This window comes from Elaeis guineensis, chromosome 9, assembly GCF_000442705.2.
Source record: "Elaeis guineensis isolate ETL-2024a chromosome 9, EG11, whole genome shotgun sequence".
Classification (NCBI taxonomy): domain Eukaryota; kingdom Viridiplantae; phylum Streptophyta; class Magnoliopsida; order Arecales; family Arecaceae; genus Elaeis; species Elaeis guineensis.
This window is the reverse complement of record NC_026001.2, coordinates 4,935,517-4,955,443: the sequence shown is the minus strand read 5'-3', so window position 1 is coordinate 4,955,443 and position 19,927 is coordinate 4,935,517. Positions and strand designations below refer to the sequence as shown.

Below are 19,927 nucleotides of genomic sequence, written 5' to 3'. Positions count from 1 at the left end.
TTAGAAGACATTTGTCTCAAAAAAAAGAAAAGAAAAAAGAGATAAATCATTGGATCAAAAAGAAAAAAAAAAGGAAAAAAAAATATTTTAGAAGACAAGATAATAGGCACTATTTAGAACTCAAAAATTGATGGACTATTGACTCATCATCACACACACTTCTCCCTGGCTCGACTAGCTAGTAATGGAGCCCTCTCAATGAGAGCGACAAAACGTAATTTTTCCAGGTGCAAAGTGTCAACGTAATTTTTCCAGGTGCAAAGTGTCACGTGCACCCTGGCATTGAAGAAAGGAGACCAATATAGTGACCTTGGTGTGGTCCTATCATTTCAATATGATGCTTGATTGATGAAGCCCTAAAGATATGGGGCATACATTAATATAGGCTTGGGAAATGAGAAATATTCTCCCCGCTTTTTTCCAAGATCATGATGATTACGACTAATTAAAATATCTGAAGTGGCCGTAGACAACCCTTCTACTCATGAAAGCATCTATAGGCATGCAATGCGGCTAAGAACCTTATTGTGTCCACAAAAGCAAACCACAGTTAAATACTACTCCATAGGTATTTCCATCGGACACCTTTGTAGAGCAAACACCACCTTCTTTAGTTGGCCTCATACCTTCTTATATAAGGCTGCCCATTCTTTAGTACCCTCATGATAGCTTGTCTTTATACTACTCATTTAGCTAAGGTTGCCCATATCTATCTCAAATGCAACTCACTCTACTTCCTTAATTAGCAGTGCTATATATTGAGGCTAGCTATTTGAGTGCTATGGATGGAAAGAAGCCTTATATGATTCTGATCTTCATACAATTGATGTATACCGGGTTTTATGTGATCTCTAAGGCAGCATTTGATGATGGTTTGAGCTCATATGTGTTCATCGTCTACCGGCAAGCAGCTGCCTCCATATTGCTAATGCCACTTGCTATTATTTTTGAAAGGTAAAGATCAATCTCAACAAACTTGTTTTCTTTTGCTTCTTGCTATGATCTACCTCTGGAAGATATGCACCATCTCTGGTTTTGTGTTGATGTCTTTGCTCAACAATATTCAGGAGAAGTGCTCCACCACTATCATTTCTGCTATTGCTCAAGGTGTTCATGCATGCAATGGTGGGGTATGTTGGGTCACGTACAAGTTACTGTTACTTTGTCTAGATTTTTCAGTATAATAATACTGACCCCTTGGACTTTTAGGATTACATTGAGTATGATCATGTATAACATTGGACTTATATACACCTCGGCAACGGTGGGCTCTGCAACATCAAACACAATTCCAGTGATCACCTTCTTCTTAGCCCTACTACTCCGGTAGGCCTCTATCTTGTTCACTATTGATCATATATAGTTACAGCAAGAAGGAAAAATATATAATCATAGTACTTTAATAATTAAGCATCTTCAAAGACACGATATTTAGTTAAAGAAAAATGAATTAAGACATCTTCTTGTTTCTCCAAAGCAAAATAAAGTAAAATTAATGACTACAATTATCAAACACAAGAAAAAGAGTTGTTGCTCACAAGCACCATTAAAAGTGGACAAAATGATTAACCTTTCCTTCATCTAGTATTAACCATATCTGGGGGACAACACGGCGGATGCCCATGTGGCCATGGCTGGTTTCTTTTCTGTGTGCGCTCTGAATTAAACCCAATCAGAAGTAGTAACTATGCTTAGTACTGGTAATCGGTCAGAGTCTCTAGAAATTGGGAATTGTCTTCTCGTTCGTGACGATCTCTCAGCAGAGATGGTCGTATAGTGCTGTTCTTTAAGAACGTGTATGTCATGATTAAAACCTTGAAGGCACAATTCCAATAGTATAAAAGGTTAGAGGACACTGCAGAAAGAATATTTGTTGGCTAGGATCAACTTCTTTTAGTCAGGTATGCTACAGGGTTGATTATTTTTTTTTTTTTTTTTGAGAGTAATGAAGGGAGTAAGATACTCCCCTCATGCTTGGTATTCATTAAGTAAAAGCAAGCTTATGTATAAAAATGTCTGTGTGCCAGAAATTAAGCATGATGAGGCAAGACAAGCACACATAAAACGTGAAATTTTAGAAGTAGTCTAAGTAGAGTCCTTAGTTGAAATATCTACGTACTATCAATGAGATCCTCCACCAAAATATTCTCCCATTTCCTTGTTGTCAAGCATAAGGGTTTGTGAATAATTTTCCACCCAATTGAAGCCCATCACTCTCTGCATGCTCTTGTCACATCAATATTTGCCACCCCACCAACCCAACCTAATGAGGTGTTAAAAGGATGTAATTCTTTCCCGTGCTTCCCATATGAGCTCCCATCTTTCAGCATCTCATCTTTGTAAGTTTCTCTAGTGTTGAAGCAACTAGAGTCAAATTATCATTACAACTGTTGGATGTCCAGCTGGTGAATACAAATGCTGTCTGCTTCACTATTTATTTGGCCGATTGAGCTTCAAACTGAAAAACAGGCTGGTTCCTTTCTTTCCAAATGCACCAGCTACATGTAGCAACTAAACTTTCAATTACTGGTGACATGTTATAGCAAGCACAAATATAGGACACACACAGATTCGTACAATCACATAAAATAGAAAAGAGAAGGAAAAACAAACACAGGATTTACGTGGTTCGGCTGAAAAGCCTACGTCCACGGACAAGACACGAGAGAAAAATTCCACTATGATGAAAAGAGAGATACAATCACTCAAGAACTCTTCAAACCCTAGCCGCACTTTGATTTCTCATGCCCTCCGCTACCACCACAGACCTCCCAAAATATTTCATTCAGGTTGCAACACGGGCTTTTCAGATTGGATCATAATTCGAGCCCATAAAAGATATCCAAAATTCAAGCCACATTAACAATTCTTTCCTTTGGCTTAAATTTTCACTATCATCAACAAAATTATCTCAATACTCTGTTTTGCCAAATGCCCTCGCAAGGGCACTACTGAGCACTACAAACACCAACCAAGTCTAGACAATGCCTAAATTTGCTAACTGGAACTGTCTTGGTCATCATATCTGCCGGATTATCATGTGTAGAAACTTTCTGCACAACTATAGTACCTTGTGATACAATGTCCCGAATGAAGTGATATCTAACATCAATGTGTTTCGTTCGCTCATGGTACATCTGATTCTTTGTAAGATGAATGGCACTCTGACTGTCACAAAACACTGTTGACTTGTTCTGCATCAATCCAAGATCACTCACCAAACCCTGTAACCATATAGCTTCTTTTACTGCTTCTGTTAGAGCCATATATTCAGCTTCTGTAGTAGACAATGCAACTGTAGTTTGCAATGTTGCCTTCCAACTGATAACACTACCAGAAAGAGTAAACAAATAACCTGTCAGAGATCTCCTCTTGTCTAAGTCCCCTGCAAAGTCTAAATCCACATAGCCAACAACTGAATCACTCATCTTGGCCCTATCGAATATCAGACCAACATCTGTAGTATCCTTTAAATATCTTAAAATCCATTTCACTGCTTGCCAGTGCTCTCTCCCAGGACACGCCATGTATCTACTCACAACACTGACTGCATGTGAAATGTCAGGTCGAGTGCAAACCATAGCATACATGATACTACCCACAGCACTAGAATAAGAAACACTGGACATGTGTTCCATCTCTTCATTTGTTTTAGGTGACATATCTGTAGATAACTTGAAATGGGCAGCAAACGGAACAGTTACAGGCTTAGAATTATTCATGTTGAAACGCTGAAGCACTTTCTCAACATAAGTCTGCTGAGACAAGAAAAGCTTTCCAACACTTCTGTCCCGGATAATCTCCATTCCCAAAATCTTCTTTGCAGCACCCAAATCCTTCATCTCAAACTCATCACTCAACTGCTTTTTCAGTATATTAACTTGTGACATGCTTTTAGCAGCAATAAGCATGTCATCTACATACAACAGCAAATAGATAAAGGAATCATCTGAAAGCTTTTTGTGATACACACAACTATCATATGAGCTATGGATAAAGCCATTACAAATCATGAATGTATCAAATCTTTTGTACCACTGTCTAGGAGACTGTTTCAAACCATATAAAGATTTCTTAAGCAAGCAAACATGATTTTCCATACCTAGAATGACAAATCCTTCAGGCTGACTCATATAAATTTGCTCCTCCAACTCACCATGCAAAAATGCTATCTTCACATCTAATTGCTCGAGCTCTAGATCATGAAGAGCAACCATAGCAAGAAAAGCTCTGATGGGACTGTGCTTCACAACTGGAGAGAACACTTCATTGAAGTCAATCCCTTCCCTCTGAGTAAAGCCTTTAGCTACCAACCGTGCCTTGTAACGAGGTGCTTCTATCCCTGGAGTGCCTTCCTTTTTCTTGAAAACCCACTTGCAGCCTACTACTTTCTGTCCCTTAGGCAATGTCACAAGCTCCCAAATTTGATTCTTATGAAGTGATTCAATTTCTTTACCCATAGCACCGACCCATTGATCTGCATCTGAACAAGAAATAGCTTCCCTATAATTACTTGGTTCATGCATATCAACTATCTCAGCAACTGATAAAGCATACGCAACTAGATCTGCATATGCATATCTCTGCGGAGGTCTGATCTGTCTTCTCTCCCTACCAGTTGCAATGCTATATAGCTCTTGTTGCTGTTGTTCAGGTGCATCCTCTTCTTGATCAGGATCCTGCACCTCATCATCTGGATCACTGAACTGAACTGCTGAAGTATCAACCTCAAGCTTCACCTGTTCTCTGACACCGTGATCTGATTCTGATATTGACTTCTCCCTCTGACCATCCAGTAAAGCAGACTCATTAAATGTCACATCCCTGCTGATTATTAACCCTGGAGACTTTATATCATTGCACCACAACCTATAGCCTTTCACTCCAGATGCATACCCTAGAAATATGCATTTCTTTGCCCTCGGCTCAAGCTTACCATCCCTCACATGAGCATAAGCAGGACAACCAAATACTCTCAACTGAGAGTAATCAGCAGGTGACCCGGACCAGATCTCAAAAGGAGTTTTACACTCAATAGCTGTAGATGGAGATCGATTTACCAAGAAACAGGCTGTATTAATTGCTTCAGCCCAGAAATCCTTTCCCAAACCTGAATATGAGAGCATGCTTCGTGCTTTGTCACAAAGCATTCTGTTCATGTGTTCTGCAATACCATTCTGTTATGGTGTCCCAGTACAAGTGCGGTGTCTCACTATACCTTCGTCACTGCAGAAAGCATCGAACTCACGATTACAAAATTTCAATCCATTATCAGTTCTAAGACGCTTGACCTTCTTTTCTGTCTGCTTCTCGATCATCGTCTTTCACTTAACAAAAGTTGGAAATGCCTCATCTTTTGTTTTCAGAAAATACACCCAAACCATCCGAGAGTAATCATCAATCAAAGTCATGAAATACCTGGCACCATTCTTGAAAGGAATTCTGTTAGGACCCCATAGATCTGAATGGATGTAATCCACTGTACCTCTGGTCCTGTGCACTGTCTTTTTGTTGAACTTCATCCTGGTCTGTTTGCCAAACACACAGTGTTCACAAAAATCCATAGATTCTGTCTTCTGTCTGTCCAATAAATCTCGCTTGCTCAATACAGATAACCCTCTCTCACTCATATGACTAAGACGCAAATGCCACAGCTGAGTCTGATTCTGATTACTGCTCCTAGATACTACTGCAGCTTCCCCTGAAACTATACTTCCCTGAAGAACATACAATCCTGAAACCAAACTGCCTTTCATGAGTACCATAGAGCCCTTGCATACTTTGAGAATTCCATTCTCTGCATGGTATTTGTATCCATGAGAGTCTAGTGTCCCAAGAGAAATTAGGTTCTTCTTCAATCCTGGAACATGCCAACACTTCATAGTTCTGACAATCCCATCAAACATCCTTAATCTGATGTTACCTACACCCTCCACAGGTAATGCACGATCATTCTCCAGAAATACTTTCCCACTCATTTGTTTATATGTGACAAACCAATTTCTGTGTGGACACATATGATAAGTAGCACCACTATCAAGGACCCAGGAACTCTGTCCATGATCTGAACTCACAGATAGAATTTCTCTAGCACTATCACTGTCATCAGAATTATTGAACATGTCAACAACATTCGCAGAACTCTCTGATTGCTTTCCCCTTTTATTTTTCAACTTGGGACAATCTCTCCTGTAGTGTTCCCGCTCCCCGCACTCAAAACAGTTAGCCTTTTTCATTCTAGACTTTGATCTAGCCTTAGATTTCTTTTTGGTTGAAAAACCTTCCCTTGACTGTGTTCTTCCCCTGCTCAACAAACCCTCTCCCTCAGATCTGTCTCTATTGTCTGAAAAATTCTTTTTCAACTCCTTCGATTTTAGTGAATTACTAACATCATCTAGTGAAATACTGTCTTTTCCATACAACAGAGTATCAACAAAAGTCTCATATGAGGGTGGCAACGAACATAACACAATCAAAGCCTGATCCTCACTATCAATATCAATATCTATATTCTTCAGGTCCATAATGATTGAATTAAATTCATCCAGATGTTCTTTAATGGGCGTACCTTCATTCATTCTAAAATTGTACAGTCTTTTCTTCAGATAGAGACGATTTGTCAGCGATTTGGCAGAATATAGCTCCTCCAATTTCTTCCACGCTTCAGATGCCGATTTTTCACTAGCAATCTCTCGCAGAACATTATCAGTGACGCTCATGAAAATCGCACTCAAGGCTCTCTCCTTCAGATCGGCCTTGTCCGCCTCCTTCATACCCTCTGAAAAGTTATTCTCAACTGCCTTCCATAAACCTTGCAGAATCAAGGAAGATTTTATTTTAATCTTCCACAGACTGAAACTCGATCCTCCGTTAAACTTCTCCACCTCATACTTCGTTGAAGACGATGCCATCTGTGAACCCTAAACTGCACGCATACAACGCTCTGATACCAATTTGTTATAGCAAGCACAAATATAGGGCACACACAGATTCGTACAATCACACAAAATAGAGAAGAGAAGGAAAAACAAACACAGAATTTACGTGGTTCGGCTGAAAAGCCTACGTCCACGGGCAAGACACGAGAGAAAAAATCCACTATGATGAAAAGAGAGATACAATCACTCAAGAACTCTCCAAACCCTAGCCGCACTTTGATTTCCCAAACCTCTCACAAAACTGCCGAGATTGGCAGAAAATACAATATTTATACTGATATCGGCCCATGCCCTCCGCTACCACCACAGACCTCCCAAAATATTTCATTCAGGTTGCAACGCGGGTTTTTCAGATTGGGTCATAATTCGAGCCCATAAAAGATATCCAAAATTCAAGCCACATTAACATGACAGCATCCTCACTCTTTTACCTTCTCTTCATTTACCCAAAGGTCACAATAAGATGTTGGTAGATCTGAAATTTTCAGACTATGCAGTATAAGACGCCGGCATTCCTTAGTGTATGTGCATTGTGTCATCAAGTGATTTGTTGATTCCATGTCGTCCAAGCAGAGTGGGCAGCTAACAGGACCTTGTATTCTTTTCTTTTGCAAGTTCTTGGTTGTAAGAATCTTATGGTTATAACATAGCTATGCAAATAATTTAACTTTCGCTGGTATAGGCAGTTTCCAAATGATACTGCTAAAGTGGGATATTATTCCCCCATGCATGAGAAATTGGTAACATCGAGCTACAGAAAAGGTATCTCTTGGTCCCCACTTCCAAGAAAATGTATCCAAACCATCTGTTAGACTGACTGTTCTAAGAATTGATGATAATTCTTGAAATTCCAATACTGCCCGATGACTTAATGGAGTTCTGAAACTTGACAGTCAATCATGTTGAGCAAGAAATTTTGCCACACTACATGATTTGTTTCTAGTAAGTAGAAATAAAAGTGGGAAGGATGAGCTGGACATTTTTTCACCAATCCAAAGATCTTGCCAAAATAATGCTTGCTGTCCATTCCCCATGGTTAAGTAAAACTATTGTTTGAAGAGATTGAATGTCTTAAGAACGCCTTTCCAGAAAGGAGAAGCGATGTTCCTCAAATAACAATTTCGATTGGATGGAAGCTTCTTTGCAAGTAGATGACTCTAATCAATATATATCAAGATTTTTGTTGTTCATGATAAAATTTCCACCACTATTTCAATAAAAGGATTTGGTTTAAGTTGGTAGGATTTGTGATACCAAGTCCCCCATACCTCCTTGGCCTACATATCATGTGCCAATTGGCGAGATGCTTAATTTTGCTACCCAGCCGCTGATCATCCCATAAGAAATCTTGACATGTTATGTTGATTTTCTTCACTATTGAAACTGGAAGCTGTAGAACGGACATTCAATAGATTGGAATAGCTTTGAGAAAACTTTTGATTAACATAAGACATCAAGCTGTTGGTAAACACCTCCTCTTCCATCCACCCATTTCCTTTGAAATCTTTTCCAAAAGAAAAGGCCAATCTCCCTAATAGAGTACCAAGTGATGAAGCGGTATACTCAGGTACTGTATGGATAACTTTGCCACTTGATAACTTAAAATGTTAGAAAGAGAAGAGGTTTGATCTTCACTGATTCCCAATCCAATAAGCAGAGACTTGCAGAAGTTGATCTTCAAGTCCGTTAGAAGTTCATAAGCATACAGGATGAATTTGAGTGCATTGATGTTGTTTTTGTTCGCTTGGCAAAATAATAATAGGGTTAATTATCAACAGCAGAGTTATCCTTCTTTCTTTTTTTTTTTTTTCCTTTTTTTTCTTTTTTTTTGTTGGGGGGGAGGGGTTGGTGAATCAATTTGTATGCACTTCTATTTTTAATCAAACAAAGACTTGTAGGCAATGAGACTAGCCCCATCATCCTTAAGCCCCTTCATATATACCTTAATGAAGGCATAATTTGGCTTGTATAAGATTTATCATAATTAATAATTATATATAAGAGACTTAGCTAAACTCGGCTAGATCTCTACCGAAATCTATATATACAAAAAGAGAGATCTAGCTACAATCAAATGGGTCTCTACTAAAATCCGCTCAGATTTAGATAGGACAATAAAGAATCTATGTTGATGATTTGAGCCATTAGATTTTATTTATCACCTTTAAACTGCTTACATATTTAGAATCATTTGATTTAAAAGCTCATAACCTATATATCAAGAAATTAGAAACATATATTGTTTCACATTATTTAAACTATCTACTTGATGCATGGGCTAGAGAGTGTAAGTATAGTATATTATATCTAACAGTGTGTGTGTGTGTGTGTGTGTGTGTGTGTGTGTGTGTGTGTGTGTATATATATATATGTTTTTTGATCTCTAATCTATACATCAAATTAATGGGTGCAAAAATATACAATCAATGTACGCGCGCGCGTGTATGTGCATGTGCACATATATATCATGTTTATTCTCAATATACATACTTTACCATGTTCTTTAACACAATAGCACAATGAAAACCATTCTTTTTTTCTTTTTAATCTACATAATGTATAAATCAGAGACCACCAAAATACACCAATTTTAATTTCTAGGTATTTTTAGTTGTGTGGATCATGAGAATTTTTGATTTTTCAACCATTGATCTTGAATTTGGAAGGAGTAGATACCCTCTCATCTCAAAAGGATGTACTATGCATATACAAACGTACATACATATGTATGTATATGGCTTTAAGCCTATGAACTAAAAACGCCAACACTGAGAAAAGATAAAAAAGAGTTGCACAAGCACAATATGTAGCAATGAGGGATATGATTTCTAGTTCGAGCGCCCATTACATACTATCATGAACTAATACGAGAGTTTCCAATGGTGCAGTTAACAACTAGGCTAGGCGATAATGATCATATGTTCTTATCCATGATCACATAAGACAATACATGTGAGCTAGGCCTAGGCCAAAGATACCCATTATTATGATTAAACTTCCTGATAGTTCGGTGTATAATTGCCTTGTGGACCAGTCATTTGTATCCATATAACAAGATCATATTTATCATTTTATGAAGAGACCGTAGTTATCTATTTCTAGCTTTTTATGAATATAAATTTTTATCACTCACCATCCTGATATTGCGAGCCAAGATGATTCTATCATATGACTATGATCTCTCGAGAGCATCACGCAAATGTCCTGAGCTTCGTTTCAAATGGATTTTTTTTTCTCCTTTTGATGGGAATCCAAGGTATATAGCTTGATGTTATCCTTTGATTATTATTGATGTTAGTCAGCTAAAAAACAAGTTACAAAGAATGGGCCCCTACATAACAATAATAAGAATCAAGACTATTTCAGGTATTAATTTCAAAGAAACATTACATTTCTATTCAGATATTACTTGTCCACGCCAAGGATTGTAGTCTCTTCCACATGCTTTGATGGTCAGCCGAAACTTTCAGCGAGAACAAATGACCCCAGTTATTGAAATCTCAAATGGGATTTGCTCCAAGCGAAGCCATAGACTGGAATATAACCCTCTCCCATTTCTATTTATTTATTTTTCCTCATCTCTTGGATATCTGCACCAGCTGTGTCCCCACCCACTCTCATTGTGTTGGTCTCTTAGCACTACAAAATGGCAGACCTATGATAGCACTGCTTTGCCCACGCCATGGAAGGCATAACTATATTCTGTCTTATAATCCACTTGCAGCTATTCAAATTCATATCATTCATCATAGGTCTTTTATCTCGAACATCACATATTTAGATGTGCATATAAATGGCAAAATTTATATCTTTATGGGTGGATGTATTTAATTATATGCATATGCATGCATGATTGACTATTTAAAGAAGCATCCGAATCTTCCTTCTATATTTTTCCACTCTAGAGAGATTGAGAGAGAGAAGCAGCTTTCTTACAGCATGCATGTATCTACATGAACAACTAAACATGCTATACAAAGATTTGATTTGCTGGTTTAATCTAGCAATACATGTTTTTGAATTGGAAAAGAAAAGAAAACAAGTAAGTGTGAAAGAGAAAGAAATATTGCTTTTTTTTCCTGATCATGACTATCCAACAACATATAACAGGATGGAAACTATCAACCTGAAAAGCCTCTCAGGAGTGGCCAAGGCCTTGGGTTTAGCACTTTGCTTGGCTGGAATCATGACCATCGCCTTCTACACAGGCCCCCATCTAAATCCCTTGATCCATTATCACCCCTTGGGCCACAAAACAAGCTCCACCAGCCATGGACCTGCCCATTCAAAGCAGAACTGGATGAAAGGATCCTTCATCATGGTCACTGCTACCACAACTTGGTCTTTTGCGCTTGTTGTCCAGGTACATTGTAACAATTTTTTTTTTACTTGGAGAGGGTTAATCATAAATCATAATAAAATTTCCCTTAATACTCTCATACTTAAAAATCAATATTTCTAATCTCCTCCTTTTGGACAGGGAATTTTATTAAATGAGTACCCTTCAAAGCTTCTTCTTACGACACTCCAATGCCTTTTCAGCACAGTTCAGTCTTTCTTTGTTGCCATGATATTTGAGAGAGACATATCGAGATGGAAGATAGGCTTAGATATCGGGCTGCTTGCTATCTTATATTCTGTCAGTATATATATCAAGTATTTTTTTCCCCGCTAATGTAGAATTGTAACTAGAGTGGTTTAAACCATTTCAAATAATATATGTGAATGTACGTGTTCTGGTTCATTGGCTATGCATGTATGTTTTGTTTAATTGTCTATGCAAATACAGTATTTATGATATCGAACCATTATCTTGATATAATATATATCTAGTTAAATTCACTAGTCACACTAGATTAGAGGATTTTTCCTTTTCCTTCCAAACTGATAAATATAACCATCCTTTCTTACTAATATTAACATTGCATGGCAGGGATTTGTTGTTAGTGGTGTTTCCTTCTACTTGCAAACTTGGTGCATCAACAAGAAGGGCCCTGTTTTCCTAGCCATGTCCACCCCATTGGCCCTTATTTTCACCATAATTTGTTCATCATTTTTCTTAGGCGAGCTGATCTATTTGGGAAGGTGAATTTGTCTAATTAGGTTTTTATGTTTAAGATTTGATTAACTCATGTATGTATGCATGTATAGCCTTGCATTATGATGACTGGTACTTTGGTTGCAGTCTCCTAGGTGGAGTTTTGATGGTCGGAGGCCTGTATACTGTTCTGTGGGGAAAAGGCAAGGAGGATATGATATGTGAGTCGATGAACGAAGACGCAAAGAATAGCGTGGAGGAGAGAGGAGCCACATCACCATGTCACCCAGTTTGAACATTTTTTCTGTATAATACCAAGAACCCTAAATCCATATACCTTCGATCTATTATATTATTAGTAATTTTATATAATGTAAGCTCTTCTTATCTTCATAAGTTTGAAGAGAGTCTTGTGGTTTTATTTTTATGATATACATTAAAAAATGGTCTCAATATTTTTTAGCCTGATTTTTACCAAAAAAAAAAATAAAGCCTGATAGCAATATCAAACTTGCTATACTATCATTATTATTTTTTTATCTAAATAATGAGTATGATTGAACAAGCCAAAAATGAATCATAGATATCCATTTTTGATTTTTTTTTTTTTTTTGAAAAAAATGAAGGAAGTAAGATACTTCCACCAATGAGTAGTGTATTTATAATGGTATAATAATGCCTTTCCAAGGTCAGGCTTCTTAAAATATAGATGTATGTGCGACTGCATCCTAATTGTGAATACCTAATATCTAATTCTCCATTCTATAACTGGGTCCACTTCTCACCATGTCTATCTTGGGTTCATGTGGATACATTACGATTGAAGATCAACTTTTTTGATGGTTCTGATTCTGATCTATTTTCTCCAATATAGAGTTTAGGGTTGTTGTGGCTGCAATTTTCTCAAAAAATATTTTTTATTTGTTCATTCATTCACCTTTTTCTTTTGCAAATCATATTTTGCTACGTATGGTTCTAATTCTTTTCCTTCTTGCAGCCAGTGGAAGCAGATATTTAGGGACTTGCATTATTAATGAAAGCAATCAATTGTTGACATTACTTCATTTGGGTTCTTGTTATGAATGCTGATTACTGATAACCGTTTCTGACCTTGACTGAAGTAACCACACCACTCTTTGTCATCCACAAAATCAATCATGATAACCAAAGGCTTTTGAATATACCAGCAACGTCACGTTGCAGCGTCATGGAATTTAAGGCCTTTGGCTTTTACCTAGCCATTATTGTACAGAGAGCAACGGGTGGCGTAGAAAATTCAATATGAAGCATACTATCTCGTTAAATTAATTTATATAATTATTATTTTTTAATATATATTTAATTATTATAAATTAATTTTTTATTTAAAAATTTTATATAATAAAATTATTTTTATTTTTTAAAAAAAATTATAATATCTTGGGATGTAATATAGCCTGGGATGTCATAATATGGTCTAATATATCATAATATGAGAGAGGTATTTTTATCCAATCACTTTCTAACACGTATTTAATATTTACAAATCAATTTTTTTATTTAAAAATTTTAAATGATGAAAATATTTTTTTTTAAAAAAAAATTATGACATCACATTATTATGGATACAGAATGTCATAATTTTTTTTTCAAAAGATAAAAATATTTTGTCATATAAAATTTTTAAATAAAAAAGTTGACTTACAGATATTAAATGTACGTTGGAAAGTGATGACTATATGGATCAATAGAACGAGATGTGCACTCTACGTTAAATTTTTTATGCCATCCATGGTGCATAAAAAATTTTGTTTGTTGTATATAATTAATACTAAGGTCCCACAGTTATATCACAGAGTCAGCGAATAGAAAGCTTATATTTTTTTTTTCCTTTTTGCTCTTCTATGAAAGGTAGGGGCACTTAAAAAACAAAAAAAAGGTCAAAATCTTTTAGTGTTTGGAATTGAAGAATATATTGCAACTAATGAGACATTGGCTAGAAATGTATGGAGGAGAGAAGCTTGTTGTTCCTTTTGTGGTGCTATGCTTTTCTTTAAAATTATAATTCAATTTTTAAGGTTGCTTGACCGGTATTCCCAATCTTTGGACATCACGAAGATCAGAAAAAATTAAAGATGGCTTAAGAAGTGCATGGGAATAGCTTGTCATAGAAATTTAGTGAAACATTTGGTTGGAGAGAAACTTTTGAATTTTCCTCTAAAGGAAGTTTTTTACCATCTCAATTTTTTACATGATTTTTCTAATATTCTTTAAAAGCTTGTTTGGATGTTCGGACCCAAAATCTCATAAAATTTATAAGTTAAGCTAAGATAATTAGCTAGACATCCAAATAGGCTCTAAAGACATGTTTGGATGGTTGGATTCAAAATCCTATCAAATTCGTGGTTTAACCATAAAAAATGCAGTCTGTTTACAAGATAGTCTTAAATAGTTGTAAAATAAGTTTAGTCCAATCTACAAATCTGTAATTTTAGTGATTGAATCATAAATCTCATAGGATTTTCAGTTCAATCATTTAAATATACCATAAATAAAAAAGTTTATTGTACTCCATTAAATACCAAATGTGTCTTGATTCTAACGGGATGTATGTTATTCGATTGGATTCGAGGTAGATAGAAATAATGATAAAGTTGACGCCGTACTCGATCGGAATATATATAACTCTTCATAAATTCTCTCTTTGGGATAAAAAAAATTATATGTTAAAAAAAAAAAAAATTTTAAAGCTTTATCTGATCTGTCCCACCTAAACCACTCTACCTTATTCTATCTGTCTCATCCCAAGAGTCCATCAGCCAGTAACCTCACCCCATCTTGAGGTAAATATAGAGTGGATACCAATAATGACCTATCCTACCCATATCTGCCATCCATATGGAAACATTTTTTGCAGTGGAAAAGCCAAATAAATCACCAGGCCCTTGCACATCGCTCAGCCTTTTGCTGCCAAAGCAGGGAAGCTAGATCTTCCTTAATGCTTCATCATATTGTTTCACTTGCTTCTTCTTTACTCTGGTATCTCTATAATTAATTTATAGTTCTAATAATTGCTGAGGATTCCATTTTCCCTCCAAAAAATAAATAAATAAATAAATAAATAAATAAATAAAATAAATATCTACACTTTTCAGCTTAAACAATATCCAGAATGAAAAGAAAAATTTTTTTTTCTTTTTTTTTGGATGAATGATCGAGCAGAAATCTGAAACGAATATGCTACACAACTGACGTAACTTTCAGATTGCCCATTACATACTAATATGTTGTCTAAGAAAGAGTACAGCAATGGAAAAGTTGCACACCAGCCCTGTAACATTTTTGTGTCACTACTGGTTACTGCATCGTATACCACTCTGATCACCTCTCCTTTCTTCCATCCCATCTACCGAGAAATTATTGGTAACATTTATGTGTCACTGCTGGTTTCTGCATCGTATGCCACTCCGATCACCTCTCCTTCCTTCCACCCCATCTACCGAGAAATTATTGCACGCACCGTGTGCAAATAGATCAGAGCAAATCCCGGAGCATATGCACGGTAGAGAGATCGATGAAATACAAGGGTCGCATGGCATGTTATCCACCGTGGGATTTGCACGGTCCAATTGCACGTGGTGCATGCAATACGGAGGCCCTAGGTGCAAATTGGACCCCGCAATAGAAGGGGTTGCGTGGCATGTTGTCCACCGCGTCACCGATTCCCGATTGCGCGCTCTCCACCGTGCATATACTCCTCGATGCCCCGGTTCACTTGCACCCGGTGCATGCAATAATTTCTCCCACCTACCGACTACCATCTGGTTGGGTTCGGAAAGCACGAGGACAAAAGATCTGACATGCTTGATGTCTGCTAGCCGGCAGCCTGCCAACTTTTTCTAATTGAATGCAGCATCCGAACGCCTTCGTTTGCATTTTCCTTTTTTTTTTTTTTGGTAACTTCCTTCTTTTGCATCGAATCCAAACAAATGCTGACCAGTCACCACCCACGTGGCAGGTGGGGAAAAAAAAAAAAAAATCTTCCACACCCTCAATTCAATGGCAAAAGATTTCCCCATGATGCACTGATGTTGTCCTGCTAGACAACGCCAAAAAAAAAAACGGCAACAATTGATAAACAATGAAGCCGGCCAGTCTATTCATGCCTCCTCGAAGCAGCCGACCTCACCTTTCTCTACCAAACCCCATCTTCGCCTTCCGATCTCTCTGAAAATATCCCTTCAGCCCTTCTCTCTTTATGTGTATACATGTTTATTTGTCCATTTTAATTTTAGGGAGCAGTAGTCTTTGCTAATTTGCTTGCAATGGATGACAAGAAGCCTTACATGGCCATCATTGTCATCCAAGCCATTTATGCTGGAATGGCCATGCTTTCCAAGGCTGCATTCAATGGTGGCATGAATACTGCTGTCTTTGTATGTTACAGACAAGCAATTGGCACTGCCGTGTTGGTACCCTTTGCTATAGCTTTTGGAAGGTGAAGTCCCCATCCCCTTGTTTTGCTTCCAATTCCTTGTATCAGATGTGGTCATCTTAAATATCACATCCTATTGATCTTACATAAAATTTTTAATATCTCTTTATAATCTCTGATGATCTTAAACCTAAGTTCTGATACCATTCTGTCACGTCCCGAATCCAACATTCGGATCGGATACGTGATGGCCGCACACTCCTTAGAGCAAGCCCTAAAGAATATGCAAGGCCAAATTAAATCATTACAACCTTATCAACCATAATATTTAATTTCAATAATAATTCATAAAACTTACATAATTACAATTAACATTCTTTCAATCCTCTGATCAGGTATCAATGGTACTCTATCTATCCATCTGCTCACTCGTAAGACCAAGCCACAGTCAATCATAAGCGTCCTGTAACTCTGAGAAGAAAAAAAGAAAGATGAAAAGATGTGAGCTTTACAGCCCAGTAAGAATTCCCAATCACACTGATATAGTAATATAATCTGAAAATAAGAATAAGCAATAAAATATAAAATCTCATGTTCAATATTCAGAATACTGCAAACATCCATAAATTTACTGTCTTATTAAAATAGATGCATCATCATATGTTAATAGGTGAAATACTTTTATTCAATAATTATTTCATGTCTTATCTTTCATTTCTCTTTTCATAATCACATGAATTTTTAACATTTTCTTTCTGGCTCTGGACTATTCAAGTCTATACCTCAGTCATCATCCGAATCAATTTTCACATAAAAAGCCTTTCAAGGTTGTCCCAAGATGAGCTCTTGGTCGGCTGTCCCACGTACGAAAGCCCGTGAGAGGCTGTCCCAGGTATAAGCTCCTGGCGGACTGTCCCAGACATGAGCTCCTGGCCGTTGGACTGTTCTCCTATCAAACAAATCAATTTAACCAAATTAATTTTTTTTTAAAAAAATTGTATATTGAGGTTTATCGAAACTCTTATCTATGTCTCCCTTTTTTTTATTTATTTATTTTTATTTATTTATTATATATATATATAATTTAATTTTTATTTAGAGAAGAGAGAAGAGATTTCTTCTCCTCTTCCCCACGATCAAAATAGGGGACCCGAGCTTTTTCCGAGCGCCTCCCCCTCATCCGGCCAGGTAGGCCATCTCCGGCCATCCTCCCCGGCAACCTCAACGACGGTGAAGCTACCGTCCCAGTGGCAGCCCCACCCCTCTTTGCTGCCGGCGGCGGAAGGAGAGAACAACGCAAATAGGGGGTGTCCCTATTTGAGCCCGAACCGACATCTCGTCGGCTTCCAAGCACATCGACGGTCGGAAGATAATCCGAAAAGAAAAGGAGAAGAAGAATACCTTGTTCCGATGTCCAAAGACAGCTCCGACGGCCCCCATCTCTTCCGATCAACCATCCACGGTGCTTCCTTTGAAAATATCTCTCAAATTTTTTCGAAATTTTTGTTGTAAGATCCTAAGGGAGGAAGGGGGTCTTTATAGGGAAGGTCTTCTATCCTAGCCGGACTCCTCGACTCCGATTTCATTGGAAATGGGAAGGAAGAAGACTCCGATTAGGAGTCTTCCTCCTGTAAAATTTTTTTTTTTCTTTCGTTGGGCCGTCAAGGGTTACAGGCCCAAGAACCTGGGCTGTTACATTAAGGCTCTCTCTCTCTCTCTCTTTATCGATTTATCTTAGGGCTTACTCTTTTCTAAATCCTAGCAGATCAGCTCCATCCTTATCATTTGTCATATTGGTCAAGATTTTCTTGCTTGCTTTGCTTGGGTAAGTTAAAGTTCGCATGGTTGTTTATCAAATTGTTGTGGGTTAAAATATTGTGTATATCTTCTTTTTAATTTCTTGTTAAAAAGAATACTGAAAACTTTTGGAAATTTAGGACTACATTCTGCGTAAACGTGGTGAGTGTGACCATCAACTACACATCTGCAACAGTGGCATCTGCTGCCACGAATACAATCCCTGTGATGACTTTTTTGTTAGCTCTGGTATTTCGGTAAGTTTGACAAGAAGGATTAAGCCCATAGGTTTTTGGGCTTCAAAAAGATTCTCCATAGTTAAATGGTTACTCTCTCATCTCGGACAATTTTTATTTTTATTGACACATTACAGAATGGAAACTATCAAACTAAAGAGCATATCAGGAATTGCAAAAATCTTTGGAGTTGCACTTTGTCTAGCTAGAGTCTTGGTGATTGCCTTCTATGAAGGTCCTAGCCTGAAGTCACTTAAACATCAACAGCTCAGTCTTCTTGGAACTAATACGATAGATAACTACACCAATTCGAAGACCAAATGGGTCTCGGGAACCTTTCTGATGGTTCTTTTTACAACATGTTGGTCACTATGGATAGTGTTGCAGGTAAAATAAAAGAAAAGAGGTATTGACCCTACTTTAATGGTCTAGAAATTAGTATTACAGTTTTGCATTCACACTTGAGATAGAATGATACAAACAGATTATTCTCCCCTCTGTGGAAAGGAAATCTATATTATGATTCTTATCTTTTGGGGTAATGATGCCTATTGATTATGGCTAATCTCTTTAATGCTCTTTACATCATTGGCACAATACAATCATTTCTAGTCGGCTTGGGCTTTGAGAGAGACTTTGCAGAATGGAAGCTGCATTTGGATGCAGGCCTTCTCGCAGTAGCATATAATGTACACTCCTACAAAACTTAGATGCTATCCTGACTATATCTAGGCTTATTTCTTAGCATGCAAACTTACTATGACCTTTTGATCATAAATCTCTTCTCTTTGATTGAGGAAAATGTGGTAAATTTACCATAATTCATTTCATGAAGGTAAAAGAAAACAAAATAAAGATGTGAGCCATCATACATAAATATATTTTGCATCTAAATTGAGATGCAATTTGCAGGGAATATTTATTGCTGGCGTCGCATTCTATTTGCAAGCCTGGTGCATCGAGAAGAAAGGACCGGTCTTCATGGCAATGTCCCAGCCACTGGCTCTCGTTTTCACCATCATTTTCTCCTTATTTCTTCCCGGTGAAGTGATCATATTGGGAAGGTGAAACAAAACACAAGCAAAACTTGAGGTACACAAATTGCATTAGCTTGTATGAAAGAGCTCACATGGTTGTTTTCAACAATGTGTTTGCAGTGTCCTAGGGGGAATTTTGATGGTTGGAGGCCTTTACAGCGTTCTATGGGGAAAGAGCAGAGAGATGCAACCAACTGAAGACTTGCCATCACCAGTCCGTCCACTTCTTTTATATGGCTCTGATTAAATGTAAATTTTGAAGCTTTTTTTTAAAAAAATAAATGAAAGCTTAGATTTTGTACTGAATATAAAATTGTAACCTAAGCTATATCATCAAAATAGTCTTAGCCTACAATTTGAAAGTGGAGCTACGGAGATTCTGAAAATCTTTGCAATCCTTGGTAGTTACTAATTGCTAGTTGTGTCCTTGTTTGTGTAGACGGTGTGAATACCATAGACCATTAGCA

General features: G+C 37.3%; 2 protein-coding genes across 3 annotated transcripts; both read left to right on the top strand.

Moving 5' to 3' along the window:
- Window positions 1-578: 578 nt before the first annotated feature.
- Window positions 579-12,438, top strand: LOC105036634 (WAT1-related protein At5g64700). 2 transcript variants are annotated; one of them, XR_012134524.1, is made up of 7 exons: window positions 579-954; window positions 1,068-1,130; window positions 1,210-1,326; window positions 11,049-11,301; window positions 11,419-11,594; window positions 11,872-12,023; window positions 12,124-12,261. XR_012134524.1 is itself a non-coding variant. In XM_073243919.1 (7 exons), exons 1-7 carry the CDS (start codon window positions 782-784, stop codon window positions 12,269-12,271), a joined length of 1,065 nt encoding a protein of 354 aa, XP_073100020.1. In that variant the 5' UTR covers window positions 582-781; the 3' UTR covers window positions 12,272-12,438. The 2 variants fall into 2 exon arrangements, 1 of the variants encoding a protein (XP_073100020.1); XM_073243919.1 differs by having other exon boundaries at window positions 582-954; window positions 11,419-11,577; window positions 12,124-12,438.
- Window positions 12,439-18,159: 5,721 nt separating this feature from the next.
- LOC140851684 (WAT1-related protein At5g64700-like) lies at window positions 18,160-19,799 on the top strand. The gene is made up of 5 exons (XM_073243721.1): window positions 18,160-18,215; window positions 18,328-18,444; window positions 18,561-18,810; window positions 19,336-19,487; window positions 19,581-19,799. Exons 2-5 carry the CDS (start codon window positions 18,416-18,418, stop codon window positions 19,705-19,707), a joined length of 558 nt encoding a protein of 185 aa, XP_073099822.1. The 5' UTR covers window positions 18,160-18,215; window positions 18,328-18,415; the 3' UTR covers window positions 19,708-19,799.
- The last annotated feature ends 128 nt before the right edge of the window (window positions 19,800-19,927 follow it).